The sequence below is a fragment of the Chiroxiphia lanceolata genome, chromosome 21, assembly GCF_009829145.1.
Source record: "Chiroxiphia lanceolata isolate bChiLan1 chromosome 21, bChiLan1.pri, whole genome shotgun sequence".
NCBI lineage: Eukaryota > Metazoa > Chordata > Aves > Passeriformes > Pipridae > Chiroxiphia > Chiroxiphia lanceolata.
Window position 1 is genome coordinate 1111834 of NC_045657.1, and position 24830 is coordinate 1136663.

Genomic DNA, 24830 nt, shown 5'->3' on the forward strand with positions numbered 1-24830 from the left:
TACTGCGACAACATCGTGTTCCAAGCACGAACTGCCTCGAGAAGGAAGATGCTTCCTTGGTAAAATACTTATACACTCGGAGAAAGTTTCCTTTAGGCAAGAAGCCAATGAGCTACTCACGTTGTGTTGTTCTGCAAGAGAAAGAGCCCTATGTAATTAACATCTAACGTATGGAACAAAAAAAAATTAACTTATTTTAATCAACAGTTTTTTTAATTTCAGGCACTTACACACCTAGAAGGCACATTAGATATGTGGTAGATTTCAGAGAATTCTCACTACCTGTCTGCCTTGCTTTAAAGCACAACCTTTCTGCAGATGTAGCCAGAAGTTCTGTTCTCTATGGATACATTAGAGCTTTACAGAGAGGCTGAGACAGGGCAGACCCAGATTAGATGCTGGACAAATGTTTTCACTGTTTGGGTGCTCAGACACTGGAACTGCCACCCCGGGGGTGTTCAAGAGACGTCTGGAGGTGGCGCTGGGTGATGGGGGGGAGTGCTTTGGGGGTTACAGTGGCAGTGCTGGACTAGATGATCTCAAGGGTCTGCTCCAGCCTTTACGATTCCCCCATTCCCGACGCCCGCCCCTCGCGGCCCCCCCGGGCCCCGCCGCCATTTCGCGCCGCGGGCGGGGCGGGGCGGGCGGCGCTGCCCCGGAAGTGCTCGGGCCGCGCCCGTCCCTGCCGGGAACATGGCGGCCGTGTCTGTGCTGAGCGCGCCCGCCGGCGGCTTCAGCTTCGACAACTGCGCGCGGTGAGGCCCGGGCTGCGGGGGGAGCGGGGCCGGCCCGGCCCGGGGCTGCGGGGGGAGCGGGGCCGGCCCGGCCCGGGGCTGGGGGGGAGCGGGCCGGGGCAGCGGGCCCGGGGAGCGCGGGGGACCCCTCCGGCCGCCTCACTCCGCTGTGTTGCAGGAACTCGCTCCTGGAGGCCGAGCTCGCCCAGAAGGGGCTGCGGGTGCCCGCGCCGCGCAAGACGGGCACCACCATCGCCGGCATCGTGTTCAAGGTGAGGCGGGCGGGGGCGAGGCCGGGCCCCAGAGGCCTCGGCCACTGCTGCTGAGTCACCCCCCTGCCCCCGGGAACGGCCCTGTGGAGAGCGGGAATAATTCTCCCTTCCTCTAGGATGGCATCGTCCTGGGAGCGGATACGAGAGCAACAGAGGGGATGGTTGTTGCTGACAAGAACTGTTCAAAAATACACTTCATTTCCCCCAATATCTAGTAAGTGTTGATATTGTTCGTTATGTAATAAATGGTTAATTGTGTCCATTACTGTGTGATGGTGTTGGTAATGGTACTGGGGTTTTTAGCTCTGTCCTTTGCTAACACCAAATGTGAAGATGTGCTTGAAAACAATAATTTATTAGCGAGGCTTGAAGATTTGTGGGTTTCTATTTACACTTAAGCAGGCTATCTTGTCTCATGCTCTGAAAATACTGACTGGATGAGAACTTAATTTCCTCAATTTTACAAAGAGAAAATTTCTATTTGTTGCATAAAGCATAGAGACTTTTGCCTCCCCTGCCCTCCCCACCCTTTCCTAACTTGCTCATGATGCTTTTCAGTTGCTGTGGTGCTGGAACAGCTGCAGACACTGAGATGACAACTCAGCTGATCTCCTCCAACCTGGAGCTCCACTCCCTGTCCACGGGACGACTTCCAAGGGTTGTCACGGCCAACAGGATGCTCAAGCAGATGCTGTTCAGGTAACTGAGTGGGCTTCTTGTTTATTAACAGTGCTGTTAAAACCACTAAGTAATGCTTAAGGAGCATCCTCCCTCAGCTTCCTTACCTTTCATAACGAGACTTTGTAATTGCTCTTTGTTTCGTGGGCTTTTGAACTGAGATGGAAGAGAAATCAAAGTTTTGGAGAATTGGCACTATAGTTGTGTCGTGGTGCAGTGATCACATGGCAAAAATAGAAAGGTATTAATTTAATAGGCTGTTGATCACACCCATGAAGAACTGTTGGGTACCTTTGGTGAGATGGCTGGGCCGGTAATGCTGTAATGTGCAGGCTTGTAGAATTGAGAGTTTTATGTGACTTGCAATAGAAACACTGCTTCAGAATGTCTGCTGGACACTGAAATAAACTGTATTTTCCTAAATTTCTTAATTTATTGCTCCCAGCTGGTGGAAGTAGCCTGTGTAGTGCAGAGCTACACTGGGTATTTGTGGGGCAGTTCTCCAGTGCCTGTGTTGTGTTAAACAGAACCACAGCTGTACTGTGGGGTTTCAGACTCACAGACAAACCTTGCTCCCAGGTACCAAGGCTACATCGGCGCTGCCCTGGTTTTGGGGGGAGTGGACGTGACGGGCCCTCACCTGTACAGCATCCACCCCCACGGATCCACTGACAAGCTGCCCTACGTCACCATGGGTGAGTGACAGCACGGGGCAACACTTCAAACTGGTATTTAAAGTGCTTTTATTTGAACTCCGTTGTTTGCTGAGAGCTGTATGGGCCTCAGACTTCAAAGATAAAATTGTACCTGCGTTTATGAAGTGGGGGCACTGTTCTGTTTCTTTACAAACACGGGCTGGCATACTGTTTAACTCTCAGCTGCTGAAAAGCTGGTGTTAGGAGCTTTGCTGTGTGTGTTCCCCGCGTGAGAATTGTGGGAATCCCAAAAACTTACTGAAGGAAAAAAATTCCTCAGAAGCGTGGTTTGCATGTAGTCCTGACTTGTGGTTCATGTAAATTTCACTTGGGGAACTTGTGTTTCATTTGGAAGGCTCGGGCAGTTTTAAAGGGAAGCTTGTTTTTGGTAGAACCATGGAAGTGTGATGGAGAGACTGAATAAACGTATCAGAAAACTGATCTGAGGTTGTAGTGTGTCAGATTAGTAAATCAGATTCACCCCATGCTTGGGGCAGCTTTTATGCTGGTTCTGCTATGGGAAGGCGTAAATTCATAGATTTTTGTTAGTTTTTTCTGCGCCTGGTTGGCACCTCCGGATCAAACACCTCGGTAGGGTGCTCCTGGAGGGGTGAGGGGTGTGTTTCTCCGTGGGCTGTTGGAGCTGCTGCAGTGGTGCCCATGTGATGAGCCGGGATTGATGACCCGGTGCAATTAGCGCTGCAGTGGTGCCCGTGTGATGAGCCCCGGTTGATGACCCGGTGCAATTAGCGCTGCAGTGGCGGCGGGAGGCCGCGGGATGGCGCCGCTGCCCCGGGAACGGCCCGCGCGGTCACGTGCCGGCATTGTGCGGGATCGCTCCCCTGGATCCCGCATCCACGGACCTGCCCCGCTCCCGGCACCACGGACTGCACGGCCGAGCTGTACCGGGAGCTGCCGCGCGTTCCCTGGAGCCAGCCATGGGCACACGGTGACCTTCCTGCTTTAGTACCGGAGTGGCGTTTCTGAACATCCTGGCCGCTCCTCTTTTCCCTCCGCAAAAATAACACAGTAGCAGGCTAAGTTCAAACGAGTGGGAAGTAGCATATCAATGGATTAAGTTCCTTGTAGCTTAAACTTTGATTTGCTGTTGGCAGTACCAGGCCTGGCTGGAGCTCACACGCTCCTTTTGGTCACACTGTCAGACAAAGCCCTTCTCAGCATCAGTGTCCTCTACCTTCCCACTCCTGGTGCACTGATACTTCCTCGAGTGACTAGGAGATAATTTATAATTTATAAAATAATTAGCTTATTTTATTATAAGCTAATAAAAAATTAGCTTGTGCATATAGACAAAAGGCAGAATCGAGACAGCAGAAAAACTATCAAAAGTCAAATCATAGACAGCAGTTGGAATTGTATTTCAGTCTTATTTAGCCTGATCTATTGTTTGTTGTTTTTTTCCCCCAAATGTTCTAAAGGCAGTTTGTTTAAATCAGGGTAGGTATCTTTGGCCAGTTAGCTTCTGGAAATTCAGTATTAAATAGGAAAGGAGATTGAGAGATTGGATTTTATTTTGGTGTGCTGGAGTTTGTGGATGGACAGAGTGGTGTCCTGCCTTGCAAGGGAAATTTAAAAGGTACTCAGTGCTTACTCAGGAGTGAGAACATCAAATTAAACTGTTTATGCTGACAAAGGACAAAATTGGATTTCAGCAAACGATGCAAGATTGTCTGATGGCTTGGCTTGTCTAGGAAAGCTTCTGGCCAAGACTTATAATGAAATGCATGCATAAAATTAAAGCACTTGGAGTGTGTAGTTGAGCTTTCGGAAGCAGGCGGAGTGTTCGGGAGTCTCTGGTGGCTGGAGCTGCTCCCCTGGTGCCAGTGGTGCTTCATATTCATAAATCAGCTCTTCATGCACTGGCAGTGTCGTGCTGCAGAGCAAGCACTCCCACTGCTGGGAGCCAGCCCCCAGCCAGGATCCGGCTGAAAAATGATCCCAGTCCGTGGGGCTGCGGAGATCACGGAATTTTTACCTGGGATGAACAGCAAATTGAATAACAATGAGTGTGTGTGAATAAATGCCCTGTCAGGGAGCCCTGGCAGTGATGGATTAGGAAGTGCTAAACGTTGCTCTCTCAAGGCTCTGCACATCCTCCAGTGTGGCAGGTGGGGTAGCAAACAGGTCCTTGGGTGAGGAAATGGACTGTACTTAGCAATAAGAACTTGTCTTCAGTGAAGGTTCTGCTGAAAAGATCCAGTTCATCTGTTTTAGAAAAGCTCCTGCAGTTACAAAACACAGTGAAAATTACTGTCAGCTGGATTTTTTTGCTATGTATCAATAATTATCTTTCACTTTAAATCACTACTGAAGTGGTACAACTGCTCAAGTGAGGACCAGACAGTATTTTTAAAGTGAATTTATTACAATTGCATCCAGGAAATTTAATAACTTCGTTGTGAAATTTCAGGAAATGACCAATGCTACTTCAGAAAACAATAAATTCTCTTATGGTCTCATAACATACCTGTTTCATGCCAGTCATCAGACTGAAAGGCATTTGTCTTGGAATGGGGCTTTACCTCTCAGCTTCTGTAGTTCTTTAGAATTTGCTTGGCAGCCAATATTTTTATATATTTAAATACTAGATTAATACTTCCTGAATATTTGTTTCTAAAGTGCAGCTTACTGAAAATGTATGCAAAAAAATTTCTTTGGAATTGAAATGGCATCTTTTGATGGTTGTGTTTCCAAGGGTGTTAAATGTAACCATTCCTAGCAGTTAATGGGTTTTGAAGATCCAGCTGAAAGGGTTTTTTCCCTGAATGTTATATAATAGAAATAAATGATAACTTTACCAATTATTCTTTGTTTTAATCCTTACTGCTCATGCACAGCAGAGAGAGAGAAACTTTAAACATGTAAAAAAAAAAAAGTCCAACAAAGGAAATTTCCTATTTCTGCATTGGCTGTGTGTTGACTTCAGTTTGAAATCTTAGCTAAGATAAACACCTGGTTTGGTGTCTCTCCAATCTGGGCTCAGGTAGAGACACTGTTTAAGGACATGTTACTGCACAGCTTTCCTGAAGGTTCTGGCAGATTTGAGGCTGAACTGCTGCACCTTTGGCACTGCTGGCAGTGACTTAAATCAGTTATTGTGTGTATGAGGTGGGAAATCCATCCCTAATTAATGGATGGTGTTTTGCTGTGTTTGGATTTTATCTTTCTCCAGACATTATGTTTGGGAATTGTGAAGCTTGTTTCTACATAAAGGCAAAACATGCTTGTTAAAAATGAATTATTGTGCGAGTGCACGGACAAGAGAGCAGCTGTTTCCACACATACAAACAAGTTCTCCATAGACCCTTAATATCCAAGTTTTCTGTGTTTTTATAGGAACTGCAATAAGAAAACCTTATTGCAGTGTTTACTTAAGTTCCCAGATTTTATTGCCTGCTCTCCTGTTACAATGCAGCTTTCACAAGGCAGTTGAAGTACTTGGAACACTGTGGAGTTTGCCAAGGAGAGGGCAGTCGGTGTGATGGGACAGTGGGGTCGCAGCCCCTCTGGGCAGTGACTGTCCTTGGCTGCTGTGCACTCCTGCATGCCAGGGGCTGTGCCTGCCCCAGCAGGGCAGGGGGCCTGCCCTGCCTCCTGTGCCACAGGGGGATGTCTGTGTGCCAGCAGGACACTGCAGGTCCCATCTCTGTGGGCAAACAGCACATGGTTTGTCTTGGTGGAGACCCCGGGAAGTGTTCATCCATCGCTGTGAACACCCCGGGCTTACATCTGGTGCTGGGAACAGTGAAGAATTTTCACTGTGCTGTTTAAGATAAAATCTGTTCTGTCAGAGAATGCTTAGCTGTGCTGGGAGGCTTTTGCTAAGGCAGTTTTTAACTGCAAGCTTATAAAGCTTATGTTTGGGATTTATAAGCACCAGAGAAAAAAGCAAACGAGTCTGTTCAGCTTTTCCAGCTTTACTTCCTGTTCTGTTAGAACCTCCTTAGGATCTGGGTTTTCAGATGTAAATGTCTACATGTAGGTTTAATTAAGTTAAGACTTCCAACAACTCTTTGAAAATTTACATTGTAGGACTGTCTGTATTTAGTTATATAAAGCTGATACTGGATTTGGCATTTATTGTGTCTTGGTAACATAGTGGGATAAATAATTAAGTGTAATTCTTTATGTATAAAGGATTTCATGTGCTGTAACATAAGGTTCCCCCGCCTTTTTATTTTTTCTTTTTCCCTTAAATCTGCTGAGTTCCTGCCCATTGGTTCTTTTGGGAACTTATTTTAAAAAGGAGCTGGAGGAATTAATCCAGCCTGAGCCACGTGTTATCAATAATTTTTACATGTCAGTAGAATTTTTAAGAAATTAAGACCACTTTTTCTTAGCTCAGTAGCTAATATATTAATTTCAGTCAAATTGTGCATTTATACCTTTTATATTTCATTCTTGCATATTTTTTAGTCTTTGCACTCTAATTTTGTCAAATAACCCTTCTCCAAGGGTAAGATTGTTTCCCAGCTTTGAGGATTTCCTTTCTGCTCATAGTAGGCCTTCATTTGAGTGTAGCAAGAATGTGGGCTTGGTTTGAGACCATAGCTCAGATATTTTTTTTCCTCATTAGAAATGTTCCTGTGTCATTCCAGAAGAATTATTATTTTATGGTTCAGGTCCTGTATTTGTTTTGGCCCCCACCTTATTTTGACCTTGTTTGAAGGATCAGTAAAATTCCTTTTATTTGTGATTTGCTCTGTGATATCAGCTGTTTGTATCAGCAGTTCATTTCTGCTTAAAAATCCGTTTTATTCCCAGTTTCAGCATTTAAAAAATGGAGTTGTGTATTGCTCCAAGGTGTAAATGAATAGTCATTGCCTGTAATACAAGTACACACTTAGAGTGTCCTACTGCTTTTAGATGTGATGTATTTGGTACTGTAAAGGTAATGATCCTCAACCACAGCAATATTCTGTAACAGGAATATCTGTCATATTCATCGGGATTACCATGTTCATTGATTTGTGTCTGTAAATCTGCTGTTTCAACCCTTTAAATTTGATCTATAATTGGACCTCCTTAAATGGTTCAGCTAAGGTAGTCTGTATTTTCTCAACAGTGTCACTGTCAGCTTCTCCTTTTTCATTATACATTCAGCAGACTTGATAAAATCAGCAGGACACCTCATTTGAAACTGTTTAATCGCTGCCTTTTGCTTTCACTAAACCATTGAGGTGGTCAAGCGATATACACAAATCATTTTAAATAGGAAATATGGCTTTCTCTGTGACCCAGCTAAACAGATAGCAGTATGCAAAACAAGTTAAAAAGTAATAAATGCCAAAAAATCTTCTAATTGGAGTAAAAAATTGCAGGTAACTTTATTCACTCCCCAAAAGTAGTGTTCTCTGAAATATGGGTAGGGCCACAGACAGACAAGATAATCTTCCTGAAGGCTCACTCTTTCTGAACAAAGCAAGTTTACAGTTTCAGATAGTGTCATCCTGCTTTTTGTATTATTTCATGGAAAACCCATTTATAACCCTGCAGTCCCAGTGCTTTGGGCAGAGGTGGCTCCTGTTCCATGGCTGCATTTGCACCTCCTCCCTTCTGGAGAAGGAACATTAAACTCATGGTTTCATCTCTGTCACTTTGTTCAGCTGTTATTGTTCAATGTAAAAATAATGGCACAGAGGAAATGCACAACAGGCTGTTTCCAAGTTCCTGGGGGAAATAAGCTGGTGGCAGCAGCCCCTGCCCTGCTCCCATGGCTGGGTCACCCACCCCACGTGTAGGGTGACAGTGCCGGGGTCGGAGCCATCTCCTCATTCCCACATCCCCTCTCACAAGGGCAGGCACGGGAGCAAGGCAGGAGCACTGGAGTAGGGATTCCATTAACCTCATCTTCATATCTGATGTTCAGACTGGTCAGAAGGAAAGGGCTCTCAGGGTGGGACCGTGCCGAGTGTGTGCACACAAGCTGCACCTCTGGGCTTCAGTTAGGAGCTGGCCTTAGCACAGACACTTGAGAGTGTGGTGAGCTGAGCTGGGCTTCACTCTGGTCTCTGCTGCTGAAATGGGTTATACTTTTCTCTCAAAAAATACCCTGTGTAACTCCACTAAAGGAGTGTCCTGATGTTGTCCCCACAGGTTCTGGGTCGCTGGCAGCCATGGCAGTGTTCGAGGATAAGTACAAACCCGACATGGAGGTAAGAATCTTGGGGTTTTAAATCTCACTGTTTCTTCCCTCAGTAATCCCTGTGATCACAAGAATTTAAGGGGTTTGAAGCTTTAAAGAAGTTAAAACTGCTCTAGTTTTGCTGCACTTAAAATATACTAGTGCCAGCTTACTGTAAAGTTGTAAAAATTGATGGATAAAATAAATTTGCAAGAAGCTATATTTCTGTATGGAAAAACGTGTGCTTTTAATGTAGATGAAAGCTTTAAAAACCTACAGCTTACTGGTTATAGTTGACTTCAGGAATTTACCAGCCCTTGCACAGTCAATATTGCTGGTTTTTTATCAGTCAGTCCTTCTCTCTCAGTCTTGAAAAGAGAATGCTACAAAAAGTGTTCAAGTAGTACATGAAACAATCCTGGTTGATTTGGTATGTTCAGAACTAGTGTCTGCAATTTAACATCTATTGAAAGCTGGTTATCAGAAGACTCTTAAGGTTGTGGGTTTTGTGTTTTGCTGCTGATACTGATAAAAATTGAAAAATGTTTGATTGGTTGTTAGAATCATTCAGGAGAGCTAAAATCTGAGTGTCATAAGATCAGAACAAGCTGTTCAGTTACAAAGGGATGCAGTGCATTATTTTTTTATTTTCTGTAGTATTTCCTTACACTTGGTTACACCATGTTCAGTGCTCCTAAACTAAACCCTGAAAATCCAGTTGTCTCCAGACCCACGATTGATGAAAATAACCCCAAAGCAATTAAAGGGCTTTCTGTAACTCTATTTTGTAAAATGCCTCAGTAATGTCAAGCCCTCTTAAACCACATTAATCTCTTCAGACTCTCTGTGAACACTTCTTCTCATTCCAATTGATTAATAATTCCACAGTAAAGGAAAAACGAGAATTTAACACAAAATTGAAAATTGAACCCATTAAAAATTACTTGTAACACTAACAGTCACAATCATTTCAGTCTAAAATGCAGATAAATCTTGCAGCTCTCCAGTATCCCTGAGTAATGTGGAAAAGGAAGAAGTTTATTTGCATCAGCAGAGATCTTCCAATGCTCCTCGTTTTTGTTCTGCAGCTGCTGTGGGTCAGTTCCTCCCCTTCAAGTGCACTGTGTTTTGGGGTGATGGTCCCATCAGTCCACCCAGTTCCTCTCTATAAAGCTGATAGATTAAAATGTAAAGTGATCTCTTGTACCCTGTCACCTGTCCTGATGAGGCACCATGTCTAATACCAGTTGATTTAAAAAAAAAACCCCACCTTGTTTTGAGAAGTTTGCATTAGTTAATTGCTGAAGTGTTGGTAAGAAGCAGTTTTCCAACTCCCCCTGGCCCTGGCTCCTCTCCTGTCAGTACCTGTGCAGTAGCTGTAGGTGTGCAAAGTTCTGGACACACAGGAGGATCAGGGTTCCTGTGTTGCCACGGTGTTTTGGGTGGTATCTGAAGACTCTGGGCTTCTGGTCCTCAGTGTATTTATAAATGTTACCAGAAATACTGGAATCCTTTTGGTAGGCACTCGAGTGTCTTGGGGAGGGAGCGTCACAGCAGATGGCTGATAGAGCCACTCCAGAGAGGAAGACTCTGTGTTTTCCCCTCTCCCCTCACGCTGCTGTAAGAATGGCAGTCTCCTTTTCCAGCCTCCTGGGTGACTGTGCACTTGGTGTGTGTGCTGTTCCACTGAAAACATGGACTGCAAATCCTGGGAATCAACAGCTACAGCACAACAGTCCTCTTTCAGAGATACAAATGGCAAAGAGCTGTGCTGTGCAACTCACATTTTCATCTGATTCTCAGCTAGTTTTCAAGCTTGTATTTTAAGTCATTTTCTGTGTAAGAGCAACCGGAAAAGGCACCAAAAATTGGTAAATCTCCAAATTTTCCTATTTAGAAAGGTCATCCTCATTAAACTGTCTTCACACACAACCATAAGTGGCAGCAGATAGTCACTGTTATAGCAAGCATGCAGAAATGCACCCTACCAATTTGTTGAAATAGATATTTAGATTTTGAGACTTGCATGTACCTTAACTCTTCCTTTGGTTTTCCTGGATAATCTGATATCTATCTAATAGCAGTTCAGGAAGTGTATTAACCAAACCAGCAAAGTTTCAGGTGCTAAAGCTCAATTCTACTCCTAAACACTTCCTCATACTCTGTTATGGCTGCCAGGTTAATATTTACCTTTTAAGTCAGATATGGGGTTTTTTTACAGTAAATTAACAAAATAACAAATATTTCTATTGAAGTAAATCCAAATTAAATCTGAAGTATGCCATGTGTATTTTACATAAAACTTCCTATGAAATTGCATTGAAAATAAACTTAAAATTCCTGGAGATTAATTTAATAAAATAGGTAGAAAATTATTATTTTTCTGTCAAGATCAATGCTCCTTTCTCTTGCACTAATTGTCAGAATATCTTCCTAGGGCTACTGGAGGGTAGTGGTGTGCTTCAAGACCATCACATCACAGAAAAATGATTCAAAGGCAAACTGTCCTGCACCCTCTGGTATCAACTTGCAAATTAGCATCTGGAATGTAATTAAACAAGCTTAATGAAAGTAGCAGCTGAATACTACTGGAAAAGACAATCAGCTTTTTTGCCTCTGATATATATTCTGTACTATTGAAGCTGATCACCAAACGCATCGTGTGAGCACAGTTAAAAAAAAATTAGCATTTATTTGAAGAATAGGAACTGTTTTTCATTCTGTTATGCTTTTGGCATGCACTGGTGTCCCAGGAGAGCCATGCCACAGCAGATAGTGCACAATATTTATAAATCCATGACAGGCAATAATAGCAACTTGAAAAATTCTTTTGCTAGAATTTCAAGTTGAGAGCTGCCAAAAGCTGAGAGGATCAAATCTGCAGTGGCAGCTGCTGTGCCCTACAGTTAGAATTGTAGACTTTGAAGATGCTCAACTAAAAAAAAAAAATAACTAAAAAAAAAAAATAAAAAAAAGACTGCAGGCTTAGCCAATTTTTGCAGGTTTCTAGAGCCCTGGCTCTCTGCCTTTTGAAGATGAGTTGCTGAAGCTTCTCCCAGTGCCTGAGGCATGCTAACACCAGCAGGATGTATTTTTTTCCATAGACTTAGTGTGTCTTCAGATTTAAGTAGCACATGCTTTGTCAGTGCCAACTGTGATGGTCCTTTCCCTGGCTGCGGTGCCGGGAGCTGATCCTCACCCCCACCCTGCCGAGGGGATGGATGGGGACGGATGAGGATGGAAGGGGATGGATGGGGATGGATGGGGACGCCCCCAGTGCCACTTGTGCAGCTGATTTATGGAGGCAGGGCTCGCTGGGGAGCCAGTGCTGGCCTCTGGAGGAACCATTATAGATCGCTGAGCATGGGAACACTTTCAGCCCTCAAGGCCTGTAGATGCTTCAAAAATGTAATGCCAAGCACCTAACTACTGTGGAACAATATTAATCTGTCATGTGGGCAGCTATAGATCTGCTTTAAAAAACATAAGTGGAAGAACAGCACATCTAATGGAGTGTTTTGAGCTCAGATCTTTCATTGCAGCCAATTTTTCTTCCAATAGAGTCACCACGTGGTTTTTAAACCTCACAGTCATTTTGCAAATGCGTTTGTGCCTTCTGGTGTTAAACAATAACAAAGAAATACTGGATGTGGAAACCGTCGTGGTCTGGGGAGAAAAGTGTCTACAGAATTAAATGCTGGAATTCTGGGTTTATCTATCCTCTGGCTCTTCAATTCCTCAGGAGATGGGGAGAGGGGATATATTTTATTCTGGTATTTGATTTCTGGTGTTTGAAAAGTAGAAGCTTTTTGTCTGTAGAAGAATTACTTGATCCACAGTGGAGCTGTGTTGTAGCCTTCTTGTTTAAGCAAGGAAATAGGCTGCTTGTAACTTCATTTCTTTTCTGTATTTCATCAAAAAAGCCAGGTTTAATAAAAAGAGGCTCCAAAAGGATGAGGACCAGTAGAAGCCACAGAAAGCAGAGCTATTGCAAGGAAAAGGAAGTAAATCTTGGAGTAATGAGTTCAGGAGCATAGAATAGGTGGAAAAAATGAAAGGAGATAGTCTGGCAGATAGTTAGTAATTATTTCTAGGATAGATCACTACAAATATGTGAGATGATATTTACAGTCATTTATTGTACCGTTTCTGAAGTGTGGCAGGAAATCAAGTGTTACTGAATGAAAACAAAAATACCCTGGAGGGTATGAACAGATGAAAAGCAGAGGAGACTGTTCTGAGTGTGTTCCACATGGAACACAGCTCTCTCCCCTGCAGCAGCTGTGCTGTCCCCAAACCTACAGCTTGCTGTCCCACTAGAGGGGTGTTTTCCTTCCCCTGTTGGCCAGGTTTGCTTTGGTGGCCATTCTGCAGTGATGACTCTGCTCCCCTGTTTGGAGCCAGCGTGGGTTGGGAGCAGTCTGGTGATCAGGTTGGTGGGCAGGTTTGGGAGAAGTGATTTTTGAGGTACTTGTGAGTATCCCCCTATCCCTGAGTGAAGCAGCTGAGGCACAGAGAAGCCTTTCCTCTGGATGCTCCACGTGCTCTGGGATCTTTGCTGTACCGAAGTGCAAAGTAGCCCGAATGCAGCTTTCACTGTGTACCTCTTATTTCACTAAAAATGCATCAGGCACATACAGAATATTATGAAAACATGTCACTTTCTTCCGTTTCTAAGCAGCTGACACATAGATCCTTCAAACGTTCCTGTGCTCACATTTCCCACTGTCCCTCAATATGGTGGAATTGTTTTTGTTTATTAACCACCGGCAGGAATAGTGGGCTATTTTTGGAATCTGTCAAAACTCTCTAATCCTCAACAATAGTTGTCTCGGCGGTGTTGTCTCGGCGTGTGCGGGGGGCTGGGCGGGTGACAGGCTGCAGATGAGCCCGTGTTCATTAGTGATGGAGATCAGGGTGGCTGTGCCCCACGGGCTCAGGTGTGGGACTGTGGCCGATCCCGCCAGCTGACACCCCTTAATGACTGTGGGACCGGCACCCTCGCTGCGAGGGTCGGCTCAGCTCCTGCAGACAATGGAGATCAGCCAGACTAGGGGAGTTAGGCTGGAGAGCCTGCCTGAGATACTCGAACCCCTGCTGGTGTCAGACACCGAGATTTAAGTAAATGTGGGGGGGAAATCTGACTGGGTGAACAGAAAGCAGGACTTTGTGTTTGTGTGCCTTGGGTGTTTCATTACCCGTGACAGGAACTGAGCCTGTTAGTGGCATATCTCCACTCCGTGCTGCCAGAGCTCGTGGCGCTGCACTTTGCAGCTCTCCTGACATAGCTGTGTTAGTGTCTCCTGCAGACACGGATTTTCATGGGTAAATACCAGGTGTTAGTGCATACAGTCAGCCAGAAAATAAAGGCTTATCGTACCTGCTTCTTATTCTTAGGTTAGATAACAATTATCCTCTGGTAACCTGGTTTCTGCCTGACACGTTGGACAGTTTGTACAGTTTTCATCTTTCACAGAACTGTGCCCTGGATTGATTTCCTTTGTGGAACTGGTATTAAACAGGAAACATGGGCTGATTTGGAGTGTGCCAGCTAGGTGTGCTGTGGAGTGGCTGGGATTGCAGGTGAGGTGTTTGGAGGTGTCCCCTCTGAAGGGATCAAAGCCCAGTTTGTGGGACGCTGCCCAAGTACCAGTCTGAGTTACCAGTGATACCCAGTAGTGCTGCCTTCCAGTGTGCTGTTTGCAGACTGTACTGAGGGAAACAAATGTTGCCTCCGTGTAAATTGGGCCTTGCTGCATGACAAAGAGCAACAATTTCTTCACCTTTATGAAAGTAACACTTAAACTTTGTCCATAATAATGTAGACAAGCCGGCCAGAAGCAGGGCTCTGTGTTAAGAGATCATTTCACTGCACAGGGTAGGGGGAGGACAGGTAATTATTTTTGATGCATTTCTCAGGAGCAGGTGTTCCAGTTTAAATTGTTCCAGTTTGTATATCTCCCATAAGTGCAGAACACAGGCAAAATGTACTGGAAAATATTTCACATGGCACAAAGCCTGAGCGCTGCTCCCGCAGCGAGGGCCGGCCAGGCCGAGGGCAATTGCTGTGAGGGAATGGGGATGAGGCAGAGCTGGGAGCCAGCCTGGGCTTTATGGAGCATTTTGGTGTATTAGGGAGGATAAATTACCAGAAAGCCCAAGGCTTCCTTTCCAAATAAAATGTTGACCTTCATTCCCTTCCATCCTTTTGTCAGAGGTAAAGCAATAGTCATATGAGCAGAGATTTGCTTTATTGGAAACCAGGTGCATTACTGCTCGCTATTAATTTGTTTATCTGCAGTAATATCAGGTAATTGTCAATATCAGGTAATTGTCACTGTAGTCTCTTGCAGGGTTTGCATACCCGGGGGTGAGGGTCGGTGTGTGAGCGTAGGGCAGCTCAGGGAACAGCAAACTGGGGCTCTCCCAGTGCCAGGGGAGATTTACTGCTTTGGTACTGCTGAGAGTTCTCATTTTGAGAATCTGTTCCCTAAAAACCCATGGACTTCACCCATATGCATCCAGGTGATGGATTAAATGAGTTTTCCTACTCGTTCTTAGTTCAGAGTGTGGGAACGGTATTAAAAGAAATCTCGTAGTTGTGAGAGGAGCTTGTAATTTAATTCCATGTCATTGGGAATATGGATTGTACTAATCCCCACGTAGGGAATGACATACAGCAACTAATGTTATTGAATAGTAGTTCCGAATCATATAAGTTCCTTGCCTTGGCAGGTAATTTGACATAAATTGTTAATGTAAATCCAGGTTAGTGGGGAAGACATTATTTTACTAAAAAAGATAAACTGCTGATTAATTCAGTATAGAACTCAATTACAAATTGAAAGTGTCTCTGCGGGATGCCAGTACCCTAAAGACAGCAGATGTTGAATTGATACTCCAGCATATTTCACCCTGGTATGAAATATTAACGTGGTTTATTATACTGGTGTATGATATCAGAGAGGGGGTGGGGATGAGCCTGGGCTCACAGGCAGCTTCCTTGGAACAGGGAAAAAAACTGTTGTCTCTGAGAATAATAATTAGGGACTAGAGAGCAGTTTGTTTGGAAAGTTCTTACTAGAAAACGGTTAGAAAAATAAACATTTACTGAAGCTTTAGTCACAATGAAGCTGACATAAAACGCATAGGTCTAATATGAAAAACCAAGAACTAAGAGACAAGGAGTGTCATTCCTTGCTTCTGAGGCAGCCCTGGGAATGCACACTTTTTTTGGGGAAGACTTGTAATTCTGAGTGGTTTGAAGGTCACAGCCCATTTCCAGCACAGTCCAGCCAAATCCATTCTGACTGCTGGAGCTTTCCAACCTCCCCCTACAAGGAACACAAAGTACTTCTCAGATTTGTTCTCTCTGGACTTAGAGCAGACCTGAGCATCTCTCACAGTTATGGGCTGATCTCCACCCCACAGCCTCTCACACCCTGTGCTCTGCTGATTGCTCTCCCAAAGTCTAATTATGCTTCTGGAGGTGATTTTGTCCTTCAGGAGGTATTGCTTTCCTACCTCCAAATTCCCAACACTCCTTTATGGATTTATTTTTTTATTATCATTGTCCTTCTTGAAGCTTGTGATTTTTTTTCCTTCCCTTCTCTTCCCATAGGAGTCTTGGGGATTCTCACTTTAAGTAGGATCAACTTTTTATATTATATAATTTGGGCATATTTCATTGTTTTAAAGGACTGTTGTGATGAGTATTTGCATTTGTTTATTTTTACAAAAATAGTTGCCTACTTATATTCGTGTTATACAAATATTGATAGTGCACTGCATTTCAAATTCTTCTAAGAATTGCTGTTGGAGAACTGCACTGTGTGTATTGCATCTCTGACAGCATCCTGGTGACCTGCAGAAGGGATTCATTTCGTTTTGGTAAGAATTAGAAAAAAAAAATAATTTCTAGAGCTTTTAAATCTGAAAAAGGCCTTTTCTGTTTAACTCGCTTGTGGAGCTACAAAATGTTGCAGAAATAATGTTCCCAAAGCCCTTCCAGCTGCTCCTTGTGCTGCTGGAGCAAAATGATAACTTGTTTACAGGCTATTAGTAAAGACAGTATTAATGTAATGTAGAAATACCCTCATCTCCTGTAGGAAAGTCTCTTTTTTCCTCTAGTAGCACTTGAAGTCTGGAAATTGCTTAAGAGAAACTTGGTTCAAGTCATATACAAGAATAATGTGTAAAAGTTGCTCCTGGGTGCTGTGTGGGACTGGCGGCAGAGCAGCTGTGAGAGGTAATCCATCAGCCCTGAGTGTCTGCAAACTGCAACTCTCCAGATAACAGGTTTAAAGTAAAGATTTAATACAGCCTCTATCTACTGTGATGTTGCAGTGACAGTTTAAAACTCATTCTCTAAATCTCAGCAGACTTTATAGCCAGCAGTGGGCCCATATAAAGCTTAATGGCATTACAACACATAAATCATCTTTTAAAGACGCTACCAGTAGCGCCAATATTAAATGCAGACAATTGTCTGTGTTATAAATAATTTATCAAACACCGTTTCAGATTAGCCTTCCATGCTGAGTTATTTATTTTAGCCTTTACTGCCCTATTCCTCAGGCACCCTTTGGAAGCTCCGTTCCTGGTCAGTGTAATGAACTGGGGTCTGTTCCCCCAGCACAGCTGTGGTGACCATTACCATGGAGCTGGACCTCGCTGCCTTTGCCAAGCGCTGCCCATTTGTCAGGCGAGGTAAATGGAGCTGCACATTGGAGTCCAGGGACACATTGTGGGCTGTGATGGGGACAGACAGATCGCTCCATAAAGTGCTGCTTGTCACTGCTCGCTGCCCCTACAGTTCATCACTCGCTGTAATCTCATTTAAGGAGCACTCTGGGCCCCACAGGAGGATATTCCCAGTTAGCTTGGTCTTTGCAACCATAAAGCAGGAAGTGCTCCTTTTATATACTCTGAACTTTTAGGGTTTTTTAAGATTAATTATTACAGTGGCTCATTGAGGCCTCTGTACTTCAGCCTGTGTCAGCAGTTTCCTGCTAGCCCCCTATTTTGTGACTGGAAACAGCAGTCCTTGCTGAACTCCATGCAGGATTTTTCTTGTGGCTGTCCTGGCCAGCTTTCTAAATTGTGAAAAGATCAGGAAACAGCACCGAGGCAGGGTTTTCTAAAATGACAATTCCTGCAGGTTCACAGACTGGGCTGCACTCTGGCAGTGAAGGAGCTGAGGTTACAGCCTCTCTGTGCAGTGGCTGCCTCAGTGCACTTACAGCTCTGCTCTGCTGATTGAACTTTAATGAGTATTTTTAGAATTATTTTGATAACAGGTTCATAGAGTGCATTCTTAAAAGCAAATATATTTTAAATTAGAAGAGTCTGTGAGATTTACCGTGTTGTCTTAAAGATGAAATTAAAAGGAAGAATGGAACAGACCTCCCCCAATTTGCTGTAGTATTCCTAAACTGCTTTTCTTACACTAACACTCATGTAGCTTAAAATTATTCTGGTTTTGTTACCACTTAATTTTTAGAACAGATCTATGCACACTTCTTTGGTTCATTTTATTTACTTGCACTATAGTACTAAAATACCCTTAGTCTGCAACAAATCAGTCTTTTATCAGTTGAGTGAGGAATTACTTGCTTATCATGGTTTTATTGCCAAAAACACTGAAGAAAAGGTACAGGAATTATTTTTACAGCATGGCTGTATTGTTCTAGTCAGCTTAGTAGGAAGCATAATTTATTTTTTTTTATTTTATAAAGAGTAATAGTGGTGGAACTGGGAATGAAGTAGGAATTGCAGCTGTTTCTGTCGTTCACTGCAGGCCGTGTCCTGCTCCAGTCCTGTGCCTGCTGCACAGCCTGGGACAGAGCAGGTCCAAACCTCTGGGTGCAGGGATGTGCTGCTGATTTATTATTGCTGTACTGGAGCAGGCAGTGTTTGCAGCCAGTTCCTTACACACCCTTGAGAGAAGGAAGGGTCTCACTGCTTTGGGCTGGAGAGGCTGCTGGAAGCCCAGTGTGTGTGTGTGCACATACGAGTCTGTATCTCCGTGGGCACAGCCTGCTGTCCTGGCACGGTGACACTGGCAGCTCCCCGGGCACAGGCACAGGCTCAGTGCAGCTGAGGGGCAGGACGTGCCCTCGCTGGGAGCTGCAGAGGGAGCCAGTGCCACTGGAACGACTCGGGAAGGCTGTCGGTGCCACCAACACTCTATTCCTGATGCCTCACAGCAATACCAGTCGTGGTTTTGTGGTGGTGGTGAGAATGTGATGATCAGAGGTCTGGTGTGATATTCTGATGGATAGTTAGATGAACCTGAAATGTTTCCATGCAAAAGACACTCCTGTGAATGTTGTTTGTGTAGGGTGGGCTCTGTTGCACTCTGGTTCAGGCTGTTTCAGGTCTAAATAGTAACTCTGTTTCAGTCACATCCATTACTGTAGCAAAACTTTACTTTTTCACTTAAATAGTAAAAACTAATTGCAGTATTTTGACAGCAGTACTTTGTTTGACCAGTGTTTTCAGCAGGTTTCTTTAAATTCCTCTGCATTTGTGCTCAGGACTGGAATTACAGCTGGTCTCCAGCTCAGCTCCGTGCAGAGCTGCTCCATCCCAAAGCTCCTGTTAGGATGAGCAGATGAATTTTGCAAACCAAGCCATGCTGCAAAATCATAGGAATAATTTTGGTGCTATAAAGGCTGATTAAATAGCCCTGACCTGGGGAAGCCTTGTACCTGAACTCCAGTGACTCTAATGTGCGTGCAGCTGTCACACAAGACAGGCAGCTGGAATGTACATGTGCACAGAAGCCTGGAAGTTAAAAATGGTAAAATTTATTTTCTCCATTCATTAAGACAAAAAAAAATAAAAATTTGAGTTTTGCTTCCCACACTGTCTTTAGCAAGTCTGATCCATCCTGGGTGGTGGATCATGGGCAGGGTAAAGGTTTGTCCCTGGATAGCCCCCCTGTTCACGCCCTGTGGCACTCTGGTGATGGTCCTGGGAGCTGCCAGCCCTGGGCAGTGACAGCCTGTGAACTGTTGCAGGAGGAGGAGGCCAAGCAGCTGGTGAGAGACGCCATCGCAGCCGGGATCTACAACGACCTGGGCTCCGGCAGCAACGTCGACATCTGTGTCATCAGCAAGAACAAGCTGGACTTCATCCGGCCCTACGACGTGGCCAACAAGAAGGGGGACAGGTGAGTGACCCTGAGGCTGTGTGTGATCCCTGCTCTGCCCAGCGAGTCCTGCTTTTGTCAGAGAGATCTCTGACCTGTGGGTGGGTTGCAGCTGAACAGAACCAATGAGTTGAGTGGCTGTACCTGCAGCTGAACACAGGCTGGCAGAGGCACATGCAGAGAACAGGGCAAGTTCTTCCCTGCCACAGTTTTACCAGGCTCTTGAGTTTTGGGCAGTTTGAGGAAGTAACAGAGTTTTGTCTTTGCTGCCCAGACCACTGATTTCTGTAAAGACCTTTCCAGTTATGTGGCAAATTTTTTTTTTTTGTAATCAGAGTTTTCTAATCTTGCTGGTTTGTCTGAAATTTTGTCAGTTAGTGCAGTCAGCTTAGATTTTGCAGTAGGCACAGTTCTTTACTTATTTTGGACTTTTGTAGGAAACTTCTAAAGCTGATCTGTTCTAAAACTCTCAGGCACATGGTGTGACTCTTGGGGATGGTCCTGTGCAGGGCTAAGGGTTGGACCTTCTGTGTCCCTTCCAAGTCAACATATTCTGTGTGATTCTGTGATTCTGTAAAATTTAAATGCAAGTTTTCCCATGTATCATCTTCCTGACTAATTTTCCCCCATTTCTTTCCCAGGTTTGGCAGGTACAAGTGTGCAAAAGGAACGACTGCTGTTCTCACAGAGAACGTGGCTCACCTGGAGCTCGAGGTGCTGGACGAGACCGTGCAGACCATGGACACGTCCTGAGCTCCGGCTGTGACTCTGTCTGGCCCAATAAAGAGGCTCTGCCCCCTCCCTGTCTGTGCCTGGTGCTCCTTCCTGCTCTGTCCAAGGTGAGGCTCGAGCAGCAGAGCTGCAGCAGCTCTGTCCTGCAGGGCTGGGGCTCTGAGAGCTCTGTGGGTGAGGGCAGGGCAGAAAACCAGCTGCCTTGTTACCTCACTCCAGGAGCAGAACAGCAGGAGTAAAGCTGCTCTGTGTAAGCCCCATTGGACAAGTTCTAATTTAATAGAATGTTCTTTTCCTGATGGAAACAGGAAAAGGTATGAAAACAATGAGCAGTGGTGGTTCTGAACTGCTGCCCTTGGCCTCTGACAGGCACTGCTCTCCTGCCACCCCACTGCAGGGAAGGAACTCTGGGCATCAGGGGATGTTTTGTTATTTTTGCCCCATTTTCTGTAGGTAGAGACAGGATACAGGGCAGATCCAGCATCATTGTTTGACTGTCTTGTCACTTACCTCCATTTACACCTGTTTTGTCCTAAAATGCTGGGCTTGTACCACCTGAGTTAATTAGATTTCAGACTGTTTCATACAACACTACATAATCCTGATAAAAACCAGCCAGAAGAACCCCCTACAGAATTATTTTTCAAGTGAAAAGGGGAGGTGTAGCATTGACAGGCAGCTTCAAATGGTGAACTGGTGCCAGTCCCCAGCCTTGGCATCCTGCAACAAAGATCCTGGAAAACCAGCTCTGATATGCCACAGTTCAGAGGGTAAAGACTCTCGTGGTTTTCCCTTGGGACAAGTGACAGTCTCTCTCCATTTGTCCATTTGCTGGAAAAGCAGCTACACACCACAGCTGGTAGGAGCAGTTTCACACATATTTAGGCCTGTTTTCAGGAGTGTGTGTGTGTATTTCCTTTAATACTGCACTTTTTAGTTTTTTAAACAAAGATGTTTATTTTGGAAATAATTTTTTTTATTTATCTAAAAATGCACAATTGCAAAAAATTACCTTTTGAAATACATTTCCTTATAAGCACTAAGAAATTTTATGTAGCAAGAAAGTGACCAGACTTCTCCAGATCCTCATCTGTGAGCTGAGCTTCCCTGGAAGCCACGGACCCTTTTCCAGCCCAACCCTCCCTCTGGCCATGGAGCTGCAGCCCCGGCTCAAGGAAAGCTGCAGTGCAAGGGGACAGGTTCAGGTCACACCTGACAAGTGCTCGAGAGGTTGGGTATAAATTAACCAAGCTGGTTGGCACGGGAATGGTGGGAGCAATTTGGTGCCTCCACGATGATTTAAATTTCTTGACTCTCTCCTGAGAGCAGTACCCTCAGCTTTCTGCTGAGAAGCCTCAGTAAAATGGCACCTTGCATTAATGATGCCAACCTTATTCACAGCAATTAATGGCTTTTCTTGGTACCCTATAAAAACATTCCCAAATTTGCTATGAAGTAGCTGAAGACGGCACTGCGGTTTTCCTTTAAGTAGAGCAAATTAGGTTAAAAAAAAAATCCACTAAAAGCATATATATGTATGTAACCCTCTAACCCTAATCTTAGTTCAAAAACAATTAAGGATTGTAAGCTTTCCTTAAAAAAAAAAAAAAACAACCAAAAAAAGGCACAGGCTGCATTTGAACTGTCACACACAAGGTACAGTCGGCACGAGCCCCCGGCACACGCGGAGCCGGCGCTGGAGCAGCACAGGCTGAGGGGTTTCCTCAGGAACACCGAGCACAGCCCCGCTCCTCCGACAGGCACATGGAATGGAAACACTGGAACGTGAATCCACGGCTGTTCCTGAAGCAGTGAATATTTCCATCGGCAGCAATGACACAAATCATTGATTCAATGAATGAATTTAGCTGTTGACAATTTTCATGCAGTTAGAGACAATGACTCCTTCAGATCAGGTTGAGATTTATAGACATTCACATTCTGTAATGAGCTTTCACAGTTTGAGGGACGGGGCTGATCCTATGCAGAATTCCATACACAAAGCATTTCATTTATTTTAAAAAAATTTTCCAAGTGTTTAAAACACTGCTGAAGTTCCACTGATAGTACCCGATGTACTATTGAATGTGTAAAAGTCTCTGCACCAAAATCGAACTGGCTTCGATCAACACTGGTTTTAAACAAGAACCTGGAGGCTGAGAAGAGCCATTCCAAAAGGGAAAATGAGGGTAAGGAGCAATTCTCTGCAGGAGCAAGGCTGCTTTGGGTTTGCTTGGCATGTTTGGCTTCTTTTCCCCAGGTTCATGTTTAACTCATCTCTGACAGAAATGCATCAGCAAAATACACAAAGTTTACAATTTAGGAAAAAAAAAAAGAAAAGAAAACCCAAAGTGTTTCCCACCCCCCAACCCTTCCCAGTTTCTAAGTCTGAAGAGGAGGGAATTAATAAAAACACATAAATGGCTGCTTTAAAATACACCAAGTAAAAACTGAATTTGCTATTAACCATTTGCAGAAGAGGCAAAGTAGCAGTTATACAAATTACACAAAATCTATGGTAATTCTTACATTAGTATAAAGTGATTTCACTGAAGGAATTATTTCAATATTTCACATTACAGTTAAGATAGAAGGTCTGGCAAAGGCCGAGCCCTCGGTAATATCGGCTATCCTAGATTACACACGACAGTTTGAAGAAAGGACCCTTAAATGATCTACATCCGTAACGTTATTGGCCTTAAAAATAAAAAATAAAAGAATCACTTGCAATACCTCACAGAATCTTCACGTTAAAGCAACGACCACCTGTAAGAGTCCTTGTCAAATAACCTGCAAATGATGGAGCCTCTGCTGCGAGTGCTCACCCTCCACCTGTGTGAGCTGCACCGGGCGCCGGCAGCGGAGAAAAGGATTCAAGTAAGACTGAGCTGTGCTGGCGCCGCGGCCGCTCATGTGCTCGAGGTCCACACGTGCATCTGTTTGGCTATTTGGTGCACGTAACCGATGTCGGGCCGCTGGTCTGGGTCGGGGTATATGCACATGCTGACCAGTTCCCGCAGCTGAAAGACAGGACAGGAGGCAAAGGGGAATGAATCCACTGCTCTCTGACTGGGAGAGGCTGCAGATCGTCTGCCCGAGCTCTGCAGGCCAGGCCAGAGCTGGGAATCTCTTCATGCAGATGCTGAGCAGGGTGCAGGCACATGACCGTCTGTGTGTGTGTCCCACCTCCAGATGGGCCAGAAAGAACCTTTCCCACCAAATCTTCACTGAAAATTTAAATCTTCCCACAGCCCAGCACATCTCACATCCCAGAGGAGCAGAGGGAGCCCAGCCCAGGAGGACCCAGCGTGTGCACCCAGGGCTGGGGGAGCAGCACGGGGCAGAGGGAGGGAGGGAGGCACCAGTGGCATGGGCAGGGTGTGGATGAAGGAGGGAAAACAAGATCACTACCACAGTGTGCCTGAGGCAGCAGGCAGGGAGGGACCTTCCAGTGGAAGGGGGAGCCTGAGTCGAGCTCCCCGTACAACAACTGCTCTGCTCTTCCCACACCAACCCTGGCGCCAAACCCTCCAAGCCTTCGAGTGTAACCAGTCTGACCAGCACTTGAGCATCTTAAGCTGTTGGACCCGGCTGTGAGACCCTGGTGTTTCCTAAAACCTTCCTGAAGAAGAGAGAATGGTCACTGATTATGTTTAAATAAATAAAATGCAGAAGGCTGGAGTCTCCCCACCTCCCAACCCTCTTTATTGTGCACATGAAAGATTGTAGCTTTTAATTATACAGACACTGAAAGCTGCTCGTACCCCTGAGGCACCAGGAGAAACAGCCTTGAGCCTCTGATCTTCTCACATCCTCCCAGTAGCCACAGTGCCAATTATTTTAGCAGTAATTAAAAGCATGACCATACAGCTATCAAGCACACAGCTTCAGCTGCATTAACTGAATGTGCTTGAGGTTTTCAGCTCTGGATGGAGCAAGGCTCCATCCTTGCTCCCACCCCAAACCCACTGCCTGGCCTTGCCCTGGTGACTTTTTTTGATGTGAGGGCAGGGATGATGCTGCTGCCTTTGTAACCCTGAGACCCTGAAGGTTTAACACACCCCTCATCAGCCAAGATCACCACAAAACTCCCACCAACAAATTAAAATGCTTAGAGCTCAGCCCAAGGCTGTGCCATGAGGACCATTGGCCCAGCCAGGAGCAGCACTGGAGCAGTTCTGTCCTCACAGGCATCTCAGCAGCACCCACAGCACCGGCGGCTGAGCCTGATGGGCACTGCCAACCCTCAGCTCCAGTTACAGCAGAGCTGCTCCCAATATAGAAAACCAGTCCTGGCCCCAGTCCCAGCTCCTCCTCCTGCTACCAGCAGCACACAGTTGCTCACAGGAGGATCTGGACTGTGAGCCACAAAAGGCCACAGAGAAGAGGAATCACCAGGAGAGCCGGGGTTCTGCCCCA

At 45.0% G+C, this 24830-nt stretch overlaps 2 protein-coding genes across 4 annotated transcripts in view; one reads left to right on the forward strand and one right to left on the reverse strand.

Annotated features, from left to right (window-relative positions):
* Positions 1-670: 670 nt before the first annotated feature.
* PSMB7 (proteasome 20S subunit beta 7) lies at positions 671-20486 on the forward strand. The gene is made up of 8 exons (XM_032707999.1): positions 671-755; positions 913-1006; positions 1123-1220; positions 1565-1705; positions 2264-2379; positions 8497-8555; positions 19549-19700; positions 20321-20486. Exons 1-8 carry the CDS (start codon positions 694-696, stop codon positions 20430-20432), a joined length of 834 nt encoding a protein of 277 aa, XP_032563890.1. The 5' UTR covers positions 671-693; the 3' UTR covers positions 20433-20486.
* An 879-nt stretch (positions 20487-21365) lies between these two features.
* The window catches only part of NEK6 (NIMA related kinase 6), a 45229-nt gene continuing 41764 nt past the window's right edge, over positions 21366-24830 (reverse strand). For all 3 annotated transcript variants that reach the window (XM_032707998.1, XM_032707996.1, XM_032707997.1), the window contains exon 10: positions 21366-23431. In XM_032707998.1, the coding sequence (XP_032563889.1) occupies positions 23321-23431 (111 nt within the window). In that variant the 3' untranslated portion in view covers positions 21366-23320. The remainder of the gene's footprint in view (positions 23432-24830) is intronic.